Raw genomic sequence first — 15,069 nt, 5'->3', positions numbered from 1 at the left:
AAGAAAAGAAAACAAACCAAAAATATTTCTTGACAAAAGAAATTCTGCTGCCCTAATCAAGCCTTACAGAATATTAGTTCCCTCAATTATGGTTGGTGTATTCCCTCAGAGGAGATAATTACTGGAATTTACCAAGCAGTTGAGCTGCTAAGAGATGCTCTGCTAAACATCTCCAAGACTCCTTATAGTTTTACATATTCCTTCATCTCCCTATGACAGCATGCAGGCCTGTAAGTCAATTAAAATGCCAGTTTCTCTTTGTGGTTGGGTTAAATATGTGTAGAATATTACTGGCCGTCTTAACTGGTCTTTCTACAACTACCTTTAGTCAACGCTTTTAGCCCCACTGGAAACAGAGAGGGTTTATATGTAATGCACCCTGCCCTAATTTTGTTGTAAATGTCAGCAGCATGTGGGACTTTCTGCTCTTCCATTGATTAAAGAACCCCTGACATCCTGGTATATCCTTACACTGGGACCCAGCTCAGCTTTTGCAGTTTGAGTTAAGCAGCCCATTCCCAGCTTCGTGTTGGTTCAGAAGCTGAGGCTGCTAGCTAGCAGCTTGGCCCTGTCCAAGTAACAAAATTCTGACCAAAACCTGTGCTGACAACAGTGATGGGGAGCAATCTGCTGCTGGAATTCAAGTTACTCTGATGGACGAGCATGTGGGTTGCGTGGGGCATCTCTGACAGGGTGGCCTGGTGTAGGGGGTGACCGACTGAGCATGGCATGACATTGCTGACAATGTGTATTACAACTTGGAGGGTGCAGCAGGTGAGAGATGAAGTCTGACTCTAAGGCTGCCCTGCTGCTACCTGAAAAAGAGGTTGTAGAAGAAAAGGATGCAGTGTGAGGAGCTGTAGATACTCTTCTACCGCTTCTGTGACTGCCTATTGTTGGGATCCACTGTCTGGAACAACTTTTAAATATGCCATCCCTTAGCCCTACTTTTGGAGGAGTGTGAATGCCTCCGCTAGTAGTAGAAACTCTTAATGCACTCTGTGCCTTCAACAAGCTGGCTTTGTGCCCTGCCGCCCCCAGTGAGAGAGGATCAGTGTTGGGAGGGTTTGTCTAGATTCTTTGAAGCTCCAACCTATGAAGGTCCTTTGAGTGAGTTCTGCAGAGAAGGGGAGGATTTTCTCTTTCTACTCAAGTATACATACTCTTCCTCTTTCTTTTTGCTTAGATAGGAAAAGTCATTGTGTTCTATGGCGTTATGAAATGAACAGCAACATCTAAACTCTAATTAAAGCCACATGATGTTTTGTCCCAAAATCTGGGAGTCCGTTGCCTAAGCAGCAGTTACTTCAAGGTTACTCAAGATTACTTCTGAGCAGATGTGGGGAATTTTGAAATAACATAACTAATCTCCCTGATTGTTGTAAAACAATTTAAAAAAAATGTAAAGATATCTTCTGAATTATGTACCTCTTAGATCTTTCAGTGGGATTTCATGTTGTTTATTTTATCCAGACAGGCTCAAATAAGAGGAAAAAAAAAAATCCTATTTCTTTAGCAGTGTTTGTGTTGCTGGACTTACTCTTCCTTAGGATCAGTAACTTTCCCTTAAAGCTTTTGGCTTCATGAAACCAGTCTAATAGAAAGTAAGAACTGACTGATAGAACAAAAGTAACATTCAGTCATTACCTTGTTTCCTTTAGGACATGCTAAAATGAAGGGATCCTATCTAATAAATCTCTAACATAGATTAGTCCATATGTTGTAGTAAAAGAAGGTACTTCAGTGTTCAAATTAATCATTAATGAAATCAGTGTTTGGTAATTTTCAATTAAGTCACTGATTAACATCTATAGAATAAAAACAAAATGTTCATAGAAGACTAACTGCTGCCTAATATCAAGACATGTCTGAAAAGATGAGAAAAATAATTTTTTATATAACTACTATTTGATATCTGTAAGTTATACCTTCCCCTTTTTCTACCTCAATTTGCTTTTCGTACTGTTGACTACATGCTTTGGACAAGCTAACAAGGATGGAAAAAACCTGTGGTGTCTTGGGAAGGTGAAGTGGCATGAGAAACCCAAGAATGTAAGGCTTGTTTCCATCTTTGACCCATGTACCTATGACCTGCTAGTGATACAGTGTTATGAGCATTTGTGGTGTTGTCTAGCTTAGTATTTGTGGTGATGTCTGTATTTTTAAGTATGGTTTGTGGGGCCCTTTGATCTATTTCATATGATGATGAAGGTTAGAAACTCGCTCTCAAAAGCAGTGATTCTTACAGAGCTTGACAATATTTTCCAAGAGTTCCCTAACGGGTCAGAAATCTTGTTGGCAAGGAAAAAAGTTAGCTGGGCCTCCTTCTGCTTCTCTGACCTTCTAACAGTCATGGTCCAGCACTGTTGGAGAGCTTAGGGCTAGCATCACTGCTCCATAGGGCATCGTGGAAAACTTACTGCTTATAAGGTATGAAAATCATTAAAGACTGGAACAGCAGGTGTCTCTTCAGCTTTGTTAGTCTCTCTTCTAGTGTCACCTTCATTCTCCCCTCCCTCCCGTTCTGGTTGGCTTTCTGTTGCCCCATGTAGGGGCATACCTGTGTATTTCAGCTATATCTAATTATGAAATGTGGAAGTGAATAGTGCTAGTCCTGTGGTAGAACAGTGTTTGCATGGTCCCTTTAACATTAATTTTCAGAGTTTCAGATCTTCAGAGTTTTTGTTCTTTAATGGCATAAAAACTACTAATATTTTTCCAACTTCTTTATTACTGCTAGTCATAAAATGATGACTAGGCATTTATTATTGTAAAATAAGCTATTTTAGACCTTTGCCTTGAATCAAGGCAAGTTTCTTACTGTAATTGACATACTGTAACTTGAACACTGATGTTTACTTTTAGGAGAATCTGATCTCAATGGAGCAATAACAGAAGCAGGAAAAACCTATGAAGAAATCGCCACTCTAGTAGCAGATCAGGTAGGAGTCGTATGAATGCGTTGGTGTAGTGTGTACAAACACATCACCTGTTTGGAGCACTTCGACTTTCCTTTTTTTTTCCCCTGTTAGAACATAACTGCTAGTGCTGCAGACCAGTTAAATGAAATTACTATTAATACTTTTAAATGCACCTTCATCATCTTTTCTACTATGCATCAGCTGGGGGGGGGGGAATGTGACAGGAGGGTATTTCTGTTGGATCAGGAAGATCAGATTCTGGTTTCTAAAATACAAAAATTACTAATTCCTCTTTAAATGTGTGTGTTTTCTGATGTCAGTGAGCTGCCTTCATTACCAATACAGAAGAAAGATTTAATCAAAGATACGGTTTCACCTTCCCTCTGCGTTTCATTGTCTTGACATGCCATTGCCTGCTTCAGAAAAAATCTAGCTTAAATAAATTCTGATTGGTGTCAGCATTCAAGTCATAAATTGATGTTTAGTATATTAAGCTTAAAGTCTCCGAAATACAGATCTTCTTGATCTCAAGGTTGAGTCTGGAAGTTCTTGAAACAGTTTCCAAGTCAGCAAATAAGGAGACGCACCTGTGCATGTACATATACAGATATGTAATGAGATTGTTGCTTAATAGTGCTATTGCTAGGACCGGTAACTCCAGTGAAAACTTGAGGCAAAACCCCTCACTTCATAAGCTAGTGCTGAGTAAAACAAAGAACAGAAGCATCTGCTCACTGGTGCTCAGTGCCTTACTCTAAAGAACTTATATTTTAATAAGGACCTTTTAAAATATTAAAAACTTGCAAGAAACAATTAAATTTTGGGTTAGTTTTTCTTTCTATTCTTCCCTTTTTTTCCCCCTCACCCATTTTTGGCATCATAGATTCTTTTCTGTGATGTTAATATGCCGCAGATACTTTTACTAATGCTTACACTTTGTTTATTAGCCAAAGAAAGATCTTCACTTTTTGATGGAAACAAATCATGAATATAAGGGATTTCTTGGTTGCTTCCCTGACATCATAGGAGCTCATAAGGTATGTGAAGGGCCTTCCTTTTAAGGGTTGGGCAGTATGAAGTTCTACAGCGACAAAAGTGGTGGCATGGTGCACTGCATTTGTGCAGCAGCCTGGCCCCTGCTTCCAGAGCACAGAAAGTTTCTGTGAAACTGGCACGCTGATTTTGAAAATAAAAAAATACATAGAGGGGAGGGGAGCCAGAACTTCTCTTGATATTGAGAATATCATGACTGTGCTCTAGTAGAGCACTAGAAGCTTCATGATTTTCTTCAGGCCAGCTTCATGTCCCAGTGTGGTAAACAGCAGTAGTGCAAATTCATAGTATTTGAGTCTTACATGGTGGCTGATACTAAACCATACCAGTGTTGTAGGGAAAACTGTGCACGCATACATGGCTAGCTTACTGATATATTGATAAATAATCATGTCCTGCCTGGAAGTTTCTTTAATATCAAAAAAACAGAGAAGGGGGGGTGCGGGAGAGAAACCAACCGGGAACAAAAAAACACCACTTTGTTTTCTGTAATAGGAAAGCCACCAAATAATAAAAAAATAAATTTAGCCATTGTGTCTAGTTTTGGATATTCTGCTTTTTTTCTTGGTCCTAGAGTTTTCTTATGTTCATGTGCCTGCTGTAACATATTTTGGGAAACTAAAGATTTTGAAGTATTAAACAAGTACACAAGTATTTTTTTTATCACTTCAAGTGTTAAATGTATAAAACAACAACATACTTCTGAGAGTAAGAAAGATAAAAGCGTATCGGATTTGTGTATTCTTCAGGACAACTTATGGTCCCTCATCCCACAGAATCCTTGGGGAAAAATACCATAAAAAGGAGAAGAAATGTTTTTAAAACTCAAAACAGAAGCCTACTGCCAAGAGACTTGTAAATAGATTCTCATGAATGTTGTTTGGCACAAATACATTGCAAAGGGGGAGGCATTTCGTTTTATGTTTGTTGTTTATGTGACACAAGGATTTTCCTGAGTTAAGTTAAAAATTTCAGTGAGCCGTAGTCTCTTGGAAAGTAGTTTGTTGTCTCATCTTGTATAATGTGCAAATGAGATTCTACAGGCGTTTGAGTGTTTGAGGCTTTTGGATGTCTGTTGTGTTGGCCACCTGTATTAGGAAACTTGGTCCTTTTGTGCTTTCTGTATATATCCTTGTGTATTACTGCCTTTACCAAACTCAGCTTCCTAGTGACTGTGTTCATGCCTGGGTTTGAAGTCACTTTTTTCAAGCTGTTGGGACTCTTAAAAGCAATAGAGTGAAATAACAAATGTTGGGTGAAAATGTGGGAAGGCAGAATCAGTCACTGTGCGTGTATGCAAGCTCAAAAAGCAGCCAGTGGCATTTTAGGTAACTATAAAGACCTTTAAGTTGACTGCTCTTCTAATCTATTCTTTTAATCTTTCTGTATTTGGTTTCTACAGGGAGCAATAGAAAGAGTGAAGGAAAGTGATAAATTAGTTGCAACCAGTAAAATAACGCCACAAGACAAACAGAACATGGTGAAACGTGTGAGCACCATGGCTTATGCACTACAAGGTAAACCAAATTTGGGGCTAAATGGCAATTTTATAGACCCCTGAAGGTCATATCTTAAGTATCAAACTTTGAAAGAGAGTCTTTGTTCTAGCAGAAATGACAGTAAGAGCTAGGTGTGGCTGGGTGATTTTTTTGCTTAGATTTTCCTAAATTGGCAGTTATTTTGTCCATTGTTTTCTTTCAAATCTCATATTGCTATTGCAGAAGAGAACTGTTTTGGAAATGCAATTAAAAAAAAAACCAAACAAACAAAAAACTGAAAACCAACCACCCTGATTCTTTCCTTTTGAAGTGATAGTATCTCAAAGAAGCAGCATGGGTCCTGGTGCAGGAAGCAGCATTTCATCATGTGCAGAAGTGTCTTCCGACTCATGGTTTAGTCAGACACAATCCAGCTGAGGTTCATGTTCTTCTGGATAAGATTTTATTTCCTGGATGTTCTTTGAATGAACTTTTTCCACTTTTGGTTGGAGATGATGTAAATATGAGATGTAGCATGCTGCACTTGAAAAACGGGGGAAGTGAGAAGCTGGGGCTGAGTCCTGCGGGATATCAAGCCCTTAAGTGCATCCTGTTACTGACTTCAGTGGGACTTCTCATTGCTGCTGAGGGAGCTGCATCTTTTTTAGCTGACTTAAAGCCAAGAGTACTCAGTATTTTACAGGACAAATTCAGAGCAGTACACAAAACTGATCTTTAAAAACAAGCAAGAAAAATCCCCACCCCCTCCTCCTTGGTCACAGTGATGCAAGAGGACTGTGCTGTGTAAGTGGTAGTCATGGACGAGACCTCTCAGATGACTTTTACAGTCTAGAATATTTCTTCTTGCTCTTTTAGTATCTCAAAATACATTTAACTTCTTATTTCAGCTGTAAGCTGTGATATAACAAGAAATGCGGGAAGTGGTGAAAGGTGTTATGGATTCAGTAATGCTGCTTCTCAGGTTTCTACTGAAACAGGCTCAATCAACAATGGGTCAAACACTACTAGTTGTATCTTTTTTTTCACAGCTGTGGCTTATGACTTTATCTATACCCTTGGAAATCTGAGTGTCCTAGCCAAATTCTGTTGAAACACTTCAGGAGAGCAGTTACCTCAGAAGGAGAAAATCCTGCTTGTATTCTTTATCAAATCTTTGTACACCTGAGTATTGTAACAAGAACCTGGCTTTATCCAGGAAGCGTCTGTATTTCAGCAGTAATTGACACCCTACCAATTTTACGAACAGCTCCATCATAACTTGAGCGCTGCAGGCAAAACAGGCTGTGGAAGCAGGAGAACAGTAACTGTGCTGGCAGGGCTGGACACTGAGCTTGTTGCACAGTAACTAACCTGAACTGAGCGAAACTATTGCTAATTATGAATGCTTCTCTTAAATAATTTGCCTCCTGGGTCTAATTGCAGCTGAGATGAATCACTTCCACAGTAACCGGATTTATGACTACAACAGTGTCATTCGTCTGTATCTGGAGCAGCAGGCACAGTTTTATGAAACGGTAAGATGTAGTATTTCAGCGCCATTTTCCTGGCACACACTGTGCTGCTACTTTTTATAAGACATACTCACAGTACTTAATCATCTTTTTGTATGTTTGTATGAGCCTCTCCCAGAGAGCAGATACTTGAAGAATTGTACATATTAAATGAAAGAACAAAGAATGACTTAAAATAATGTTTTCCTTCAGATACTGTTCCTATGTACATGACTATATAACATTAAACCTAAAAACCAGTGTTGAGAAACATTATTGTTGACAGCTTGATTCCCCCCCCCCCCCCCCCAAGCCAGTACTAAGGTTACAAAGAACTTTAGTTCTGTGATATGCAGTGAGACAGACCTGCCACACTGAACACAACTATAAGCCATCTGAATGAAATTTCCCTCCCATAGGAGGGAAATTTCTAATGTGATATGCTGGCAAAATGTAAGTTTGAGTGTGCTGGAACCTGACTTCTGTCGCTTAAAGGAGTAATATAAGCAACCAGTTGCCCTTCACAGCAATAAAAGGTGCTAGTGGGACTTCTGAGGTACCTTCAGTGGATGAGAACTTCAGATCCCCCATCAGGCCACCTTGCTCAGTTTCTCTGACACACCTGATGGGGTTAGGCATAATTTCTCCTTACCTTCTTTCAGGCTCTTGCACAGCCTATCCCAGTTTCTGGCTGCAGCCTCACCAGTCTCCTTGTGCCAATCCTCTCTCCCCAAGTACAGGGAGTAGATCCATGTTCACATGTGGGGTGCTAGCTACCGAGAGACCTGTGGGGAGAGCACAGGAGCTCTGTTCTGATGTGAGGCCTTGTTTCAGCAGGTAAACGGATTTAATGAAAAATCTGGGTTTGTTCCTGTAGCCCTCCTGCATTGTGCAGTGGTAGAGAACAAAATAGGCAGGAGGACAGCCCTGCCTACAATACTTTCTCCAAGACAACGTGAGCGGTGAAAGCACAGAATGAACGAGGCAGAAGGTGTATATATGAGAAGAAAAATCTTTATAATGGAATGCTTTGAGAGTTCTACATACACAAAATCTGCAGTAAAGACTGCAGTTCTGCAGAAAATGAGGGAACACTTTGCTTAATTTCTTAGCTTGCAATCTTATTCCTGCATTGTATAAAGTGACTACACATTTAATATGTTTTGTTTCTTTCTTTCAGATTGCACAGAAGCTGAGGCAGGCACTCAGCCGCTTTCCTGTGATGTAGAGAATAAAGAGTGGTCAACAACGAAGAACAACTCCGAAGTGCTTTTCTGATTTGGGGGTAATGGCAATAAAAACTTGTTAGCCTTTGCCAGCCAAAAGAACTCACCAAAAAAACTGCAACAACAGCAAAAATCAGTTGTAGAAAAAAAAATTATTTAAAATTTTACTTTATCAGCCTAAATCATAAGAGATGGTTCTCCTATTTTGAATGCTATGCCATTTGTAACATTATTTAAATAAAACCACCTAAACTGACAGCATTATCTAGATATGTAAATTATCAAACTGATATGTTGCCGTGGGCATCACGCAGGCTTGTGTCTATCAGATGTTCTTCCAAAAACTCTTAACATCAGAGTTACAAATTTATATCTTTTTAAAGTGGGAAAGCAGACAAGCTTGAGAAAATGACTTTAATAGTCATCCTATTCAATTCAGCTCTCTAGCGATTCAGTAGCCAGGAGCAATTATACTTGTGTATGTTTCTGGTACATGTTCATGATAATCTCCTGAATGAAAACTTTTGTTCCAAGTTTTGCTTCCCATACGCAGCCATGGCATACTGCTTCCCTTATGACTTCTGGTAAATATTGTTCATTCTTCCCATTCTTCTTTTCCTTCTGACTAGACCTTGCACTTGCGGCACAACACCTCAGAGCTTATGTCAGGCTCTTTCTTTCTTGCTATGCACTGTGTAAAAAGACAAAGTACAAACAAGGAAAGAGCCATTCAGGAAGGTGTGGAAAACAGTTTTCCCTACCGGCACTTTGACACCCTCCGATGTTATGCCATAAGGCACTGGTGTTCCTCAGTGCTGTGCTCCCTTTTACCCCTCAGAGTTTTTTTCAGGTGTTCCAGCAGAGGGGACGCTGCCACATCTAACCCAAGCTAGCAGAAGTCCCCAAATTCCCACTCAGCTCAGGTCTTCACGTAGTAAGTAGTATGGTATGCTGTTGGCTTGGGTTTACTTTTTGTTACCTTCTCATGCAAACTAAAAGGTGACAAAAGTACTGAATAACATCACCAGCTATCACACAAACTCTGTGCTTTGATCATCATCTCTTACCAGGTGGCCCAGTGTCCTCTTTCTTACTACTGAAATACCATTTGAGGCCTGGGCTTTTCAAAGCAAAAAGCCACCACCAACCCTGTTCACAATGGGCACCAACTACAGTAATCCGTTTGACGCCATAAGCAAGCAGGAAAGCCAAAATGCAGTTTTTGCTAAATTGTGCCTAGAACATAAACATTTATAGCAAAAAAGAAAAAATTTAAAAAGGCATTTTACCAATAAGCCATTCTAAGTGACGGGTACAGTCTGCTGGTTGAATAGTTGCCTTATTCTCTGTTTTGCATTGGTGTTACTTTTGTGTGCTAGAAGGAAAATATGGGTCTGCCTGCATAACCTGAAACCAAACCAGACTAGGCCTAAGTCTAGATGCTTTTCAGTGTCACGGGTTTTGTTCACGTTTTATAAACCTTGTCTTTTTCTCCTCCCAATTTTAGTTGTTCGCTTCCAAAATTCCATAGTGCGGTGTTGTTTGATACAGCCATTTAAATATGTACAAATTGTAAAGAATGTGTATAAATGTTTTACACCAAATGTAAGATCTGCTTGCATGTAGAAGCAGCTTATATAATAAATTGTTACAATGTGTACAGTAAATTCTGAAATCACTTTTTCAAGCCAGCATTTTTTTAGCATTTGTATATTCACTTTTTGGTAATGGAATCTCTTTGTAACAGACTCTTATTTTGGGAGGGGGAAAGGGGGTCATTTTACCAGTCTTTAAATAGCTCCATATGCACTGAAGTTGAAGGTTTTTTATCTTGAATAGATAATAAGTGTAAGCTGTTTATTCCAAGTGCAGGGGAGCTATGACAATATCAACTGTATCAGAGATGCAACTTTTCGGCAAAAAAAGAAACTGTTTAAAGACTTCTAGTAAAATGAAGTTAAACTGATAATAAATATTTATGTATATCCACAAGACTTATTTTTTTCTTTGAAATCATCACATTGCTTTTTAACAGGGTGATGCAGTATGAGGCAAATCCTCCTTATAGCTTTTCATCAGCCTACAGACACTGGCCAGCTGAGGAATGAGAAAGCATCCATGCGTCTTCCATAAAGCAGGCATCGCAACTGAAGGGTATAATAGTGCTAGTGACGGCAAACCAGCAAAGGCTACACGTGTGTTGTAAGCTTTCATTATTCAGGTCAGGCCAGCTCATGGTTGATGGAACCCTCCTGACTGCAAATAAGTAGTGGAGCACAGTGCTACTGTGTATTCCTGGCTTTGTGTCAGCATGGTGTTGACCCAGAATGAAAATTAGATTGTCTTTGCTGTTTGGGTTTTAAATGGGACGTGAATAGTGGCACAGTTAGGTTGGGGGAGTTGGGAGCAACAGAAAATCTTCACACTGAAGATGCAGTCATAAAGCAAGAATAACAAATCAGAGTAAGGCTTGAGCAGTGCCCTCCAGAATTTCATTTGTTATAGCTTAGTAATTGATCTCTGGAGTATCAAAAAGCCTTAATACCATTTCCTGGTGTATGTTTTTCTTTGAGGTTGAGGTATAGCCAAACACTGGCATTACCCCAGTGACTGTGAAAGATGCCAAATGCCCTAGCTGTTGGGTTTCACTTTTTAATTTCTTATTCTGTCACTGCTAAAATACTAAATTTGTTCTTTAACAATAAAAATGTAGCTATACGAAAGGGAATGCTACCTGTACTTCTTGTCTGCAGTTATTAGACTGCAGCAGCAGACTTTGTTGTTGCAATCCGTAGTATGCTTTTGGAATAGTACTGCCTGCTGCAATTAGAGTATTCTTCAATGCTATAATGAGGCCTGAAATCTTTACATTACTAACAAATTTCTGTTTTCTATGACAAAGTACTTGAGAAAATATTACCATAACATACATCTTATTCTGTAAATTCTGATTAAATAATATACATCAATTCTACTGCTACCAAAATTAGCCTTGTTTAGTGCAGCAGAATAATTCAGACTAACAGCCTTGTAAAGAAAGAGACACATCTCTTGTGCGGTGTGTCAGTTTGACATACACCAGACACTCTGGCAGTCTGGACTGGCCAAAAGTGCTTTACAGCCTCGTGGCGTGCAGCCATCCCCAGGAAGCAAAGCACTCACCGGGCAGGCATCCTGCTACTGCTGCTTCTGCCCCTCTTAGTGCTTCACACTGAGATGTGTGAGCGTGCACCAGGAGAAGGGGGGTCTTCGGTCAGTTGTTTTTTCCACTCCATGTACTTCCCGTATTTTTCTATAACTCTTCTGATAAAAGTTAACACTAATAAGTGATATAATAACAAACAAACACAGAACAGAAGAGGTAACCATTTGGGCAGAAAAAAAAAAACCCTTTTCTTCTGTCTAAAGAATCCCTAACAAAACGTCATAGAATTAGAGACATGCCAACTGGCTATCTATAGTGTGGCAATATCAGTTATACCCATACTGTTTTAAAGGACATCAGAGTCACAAATACATATTTTCTTGGTATCCTGGAGATTCTACAACATGCCAGCATAGCCCTTTTACAGTAAATCTGCATGTTATTGCTTAAAAAAGCCTTCCCTTGCATCATGACTTCTGTAAATTTTATGTATATAAAATGCTACCTCTAAGCATGAGCTTTTGTGAACCAACATATCTAATAGTTTTTATGTACTAGAGGTCTTACCGTATACCTTCAGCAACCTTTTTAACATAAACTGTGCTGGATTAATAATTCTTTCCTTGCGTTAAAAGTGTATCACCTTTCTTCCGTGGGTGCATAAAACTGATCTCTTTTGTTCACGCCACTCGTGTTAATGCATACCAGAATGAGGGTTGTAATTCTCACCCTTCCAACAGAGTCACGCTGCCAGCTCATCAGTTGACGGTATTAACACAGCAGGGCAAGATGGGCCGTGCTGCCTGGCTGTGTAAGTTCCATACAGTGGTGGTCAAATACTATACCGAGAGCTTTGTGCATCTGTCACAGATGAAATATAATTCCCAACTACATTTTCGATTTATAATACTCAGTTCCATCTGTATTTGCAACCAGACCTAGTTGGGGTCATGGAGGTTTTTTTTAGTTTTAGTAAACTTATGTTCTATTCCAATAACTTAATAGAGTCTTAGTGTAAGTTTTCAACTAATTTTATGCCTACCTAGTAGTCATCATATTTAGAATACATCCTCTTGAATTTGTTCTGAGATTTGAACGGGAAAAATTTGTCAAAATTATTTCTAAAACCCTTCTGTTTGCATCTCTTTCCGCTGTTTTTAATTCCGCTGTTCCAGTCAAAGGAGAATATTTGACTATTTACACAGATTCTCCTCAACAAACTTGGATTAGCTGGTTTTTGCCTTCCACCCCCCCCCATGGCTCTTTGCATATCAGTTGTGACTTTGGGTTCTTTGACACAAGCCAGCATCTTTGGGATACTGAATTTAAACCTGACATAATTTCCTTGTTTTATAAAGGCAAAATAGAGGATTATCCTTTGAGAGCTACAAGGGCATTGCCAGAGCATGCAGAGATGCAGTTAGAAAAGCAAAAGCACAACTTGAATTGAAATTGGCTGTAGATGTAAAAAATAACAAGAAAGGTTTCTTCAGGTATGTCAGCCATAAGCAGAAAAAGAAGGAAAACATAGGTCCACTGTTAAACGGGAAAGGAGAGTCAATCACCAACGATGCTGAAAAGGCAGAGGTCCTCAACACCTTCTTCACCTCTGTCTTTACCAGCACTGCCGGGTCCCAGGCTTTGGGAACAAAATTGCCGGTTGATCCAAATACCGACCCACCATCAGTGAAGGAAGAGTTAGTACGTGAATTACTACAGGAGCTTGAACCCCACAAATCAATGGGCCCTGATGCCATCCGCCCGAGGGTGTTGAGAGAGCTGGCTGACATCATCGCAAGTCCGCTCTCCATAATCTTCAAAAAGTCGTGGAGAACGGGGGCTGTCCCAGAGGACTGGGGGAAGGCAAATGTTACCCCTATCTACAAGAAGGGCTCAAGGGAGGATCTGAGTAACTATAGGCCCATCAGCCTTACTTCAATCCCTGGGAAAGTTACGGAACGAATCCTCTGGGGGGCCATCACAAGTCAAATGAAGCACATGATTGGGAAAAGTCAACATGGCTTCACTAAGGGCAGATTGTGCTTGACAAACCTGGTGGCCTTCTATGACAAAGTGACTTGGCTGGTTGACATGGGGCAGGCGGTGGACATTGTCTACCTGGACTTCTCCAAGGCCTTTGATTTGATACAGTCCCCCACAGTCTCCTCCTGGTGAAATTAATGCGTTATGGCCTAGACAAGTGGTGTGTGCAGTGGGTGGGGAACTGGCTGACAGGCCGCACCCAAAGGGTGGTGGTAAATATCTCCTTTTCCAAGCGGCAACCTGTCACAAGTGGAGTTCCCCAGGGATCGATGTTGGGCCCAATGTTATTCAACATCTTTATACGTGATCTGGATAACGGGATCAAGTGCAGCCTGATGAAGTTTGCGGATGACACCAAATTGAGTGGGGAAGTAGACACTCCCGAAGGGAGAGCTGCTCTGCAGGGAGAGCTGGAGAGGCTGGAAGAGTGGGCCAGCAAGAACCTTGTGAAGTTCAACATGGACAAGTGTAAGCTCTTGCACCTGGGAAAACATAATCTGGGAGTGCAGCACAGAGTGGGATCCACCTGGCTGGAGAGCAGCTCTGTGGAAAGGGACCTGGGGGTCTTGGTGGACAGGAAGCTCAACATGAGTGAACAGTGTGCTGCTGCAGCCAAGAAGGCCAACAGGATGCTGGGTTGCATCAAAAAGGGCACCACCAGCAGAGAGAAAGAAGTCATTATCCCGCTCTACTCAGCGCTTGTTAGGCCACACCTGTAGTACTGGGTACAGTTCTGGTCCCCGCTATACAAAAAAGATGTGGGAAGGCTGTAGGGGGGCTAGAGAAGGGGCACCAAGGTGATCAAAGGACTGGGAAGCTGCCATACGAGGATAGGCTGGGAGAGCTGGGTTTGTTCAGCCTTGAGAAAAGGAGGCTCAGAGGGGATCTCATCCCCATGTACCAGTACTTCAGGGGCAGCTACAAAGAAGATGGAGACTCCCTTTTTACATGGAGTCACATGGAGAGGACAAGGGGGAACGGACACAAGTTGCTCTTGGGGACATTCCGATTGGACATGAGAGGAAAATTTTTCACAGTGAGGACAGTCAACCATTGGAATAATCTCCCCAGGGAAGTGGTCGGCTTGGCCACATTGGATGCCTTCAAGAGTCAGCTAGACAGGGTGCTGGGCCATCTTGTCTAGACTGTGCTCTTCCTAGAAAGGTTGGACTAGATGATCCCTGAGGTCCCTTCCAACCTGGGATTCTGTGTTTGCCTATTTTTAATCTTCTGGGCCTTTTAATCTTTCCTAATTAGTCGTGCTTTTTTAAACTACCATAATTTTTTTTGCCTGCCTTCAGACTCCTGCTAGTATGCCTACTGCCTTTCTGCTGAACTTTCTGACCTCTAGGTTCTTGGCATCTACAGAGTTAACAACTATTTGCTTTGTGATAGCCTTGATTAGTTTCTTTGAACCAGTCCTGTCAATCTGAACCCAGCCATCTCCTGTTTACTAAGCACTTCCCTTATTCTGGCCTGTGGCTGTATGCTCCTGTTAAAATACGTTTTTGTAAGTCATACTTTTCTGTCAGGGCTGAAGCAGCAGGTGTATATACTTACTCTTTTCTGTTAAGAGCAGGCTCTTGCTTCCCTTAGTTTTCCTCTTATACCTAGCATCTTTGAAGACTACTCACTTTTTAAAAATTATTTGCTAATAAACTTATTTTGTCTTAGCATGTTTATCAATTCAAG

The 15,069-nt window shown here is 40.7% G+C and overlaps 1 protein-coding gene across 2 annotated transcripts in view; it reads left to right on the top strand.

Moving 5' to 3' along the window:
* Positions 1-10,183, top strand: part of SNX9 (sorting nexin 9) — a 63,211-nt gene extending 53,028 nt beyond the window's left edge. For both annotated transcript variants that reach the window (XM_075087854.1, XM_075087855.1), the window contains exons 14-18: positions 2,866-2,942; positions 3,869-3,958; positions 5,377-5,491; positions 6,896-6,987; positions 8,144-10,183. In XM_075087854.1, coding sequence (XP_074943955.1) covers positions 2,866-2,942; positions 3,869-3,958; positions 5,377-5,491; positions 6,896-6,987; positions 8,144-8,191 — 422 coding nt within the window. In that variant the 3' untranslated portion in view covers positions 8,192-10,183. The remainder of the gene's footprint in view (positions 1-2,865; positions 2,943-3,868; positions 3,959-5,376; positions 5,492-6,895; positions 6,988-8,143) is intronic.
* The last annotated feature ends 4,886 nt before the right edge of the window (positions 10,184-15,069 follow it).

This window comes from Phalacrocorax aristotelis, chromosome 3, assembly GCF_949628215.1.
Source record: "Phalacrocorax aristotelis chromosome 3, bGulAri2.1, whole genome shotgun sequence".
Classification (NCBI taxonomy): domain Eukaryota; kingdom Metazoa; phylum Chordata; class Aves; order Suliformes; family Phalacrocoracidae; genus Phalacrocorax; species Phalacrocorax aristotelis.
This window is presented reverse-complemented; position numbering and strand designations above follow the sequence as displayed.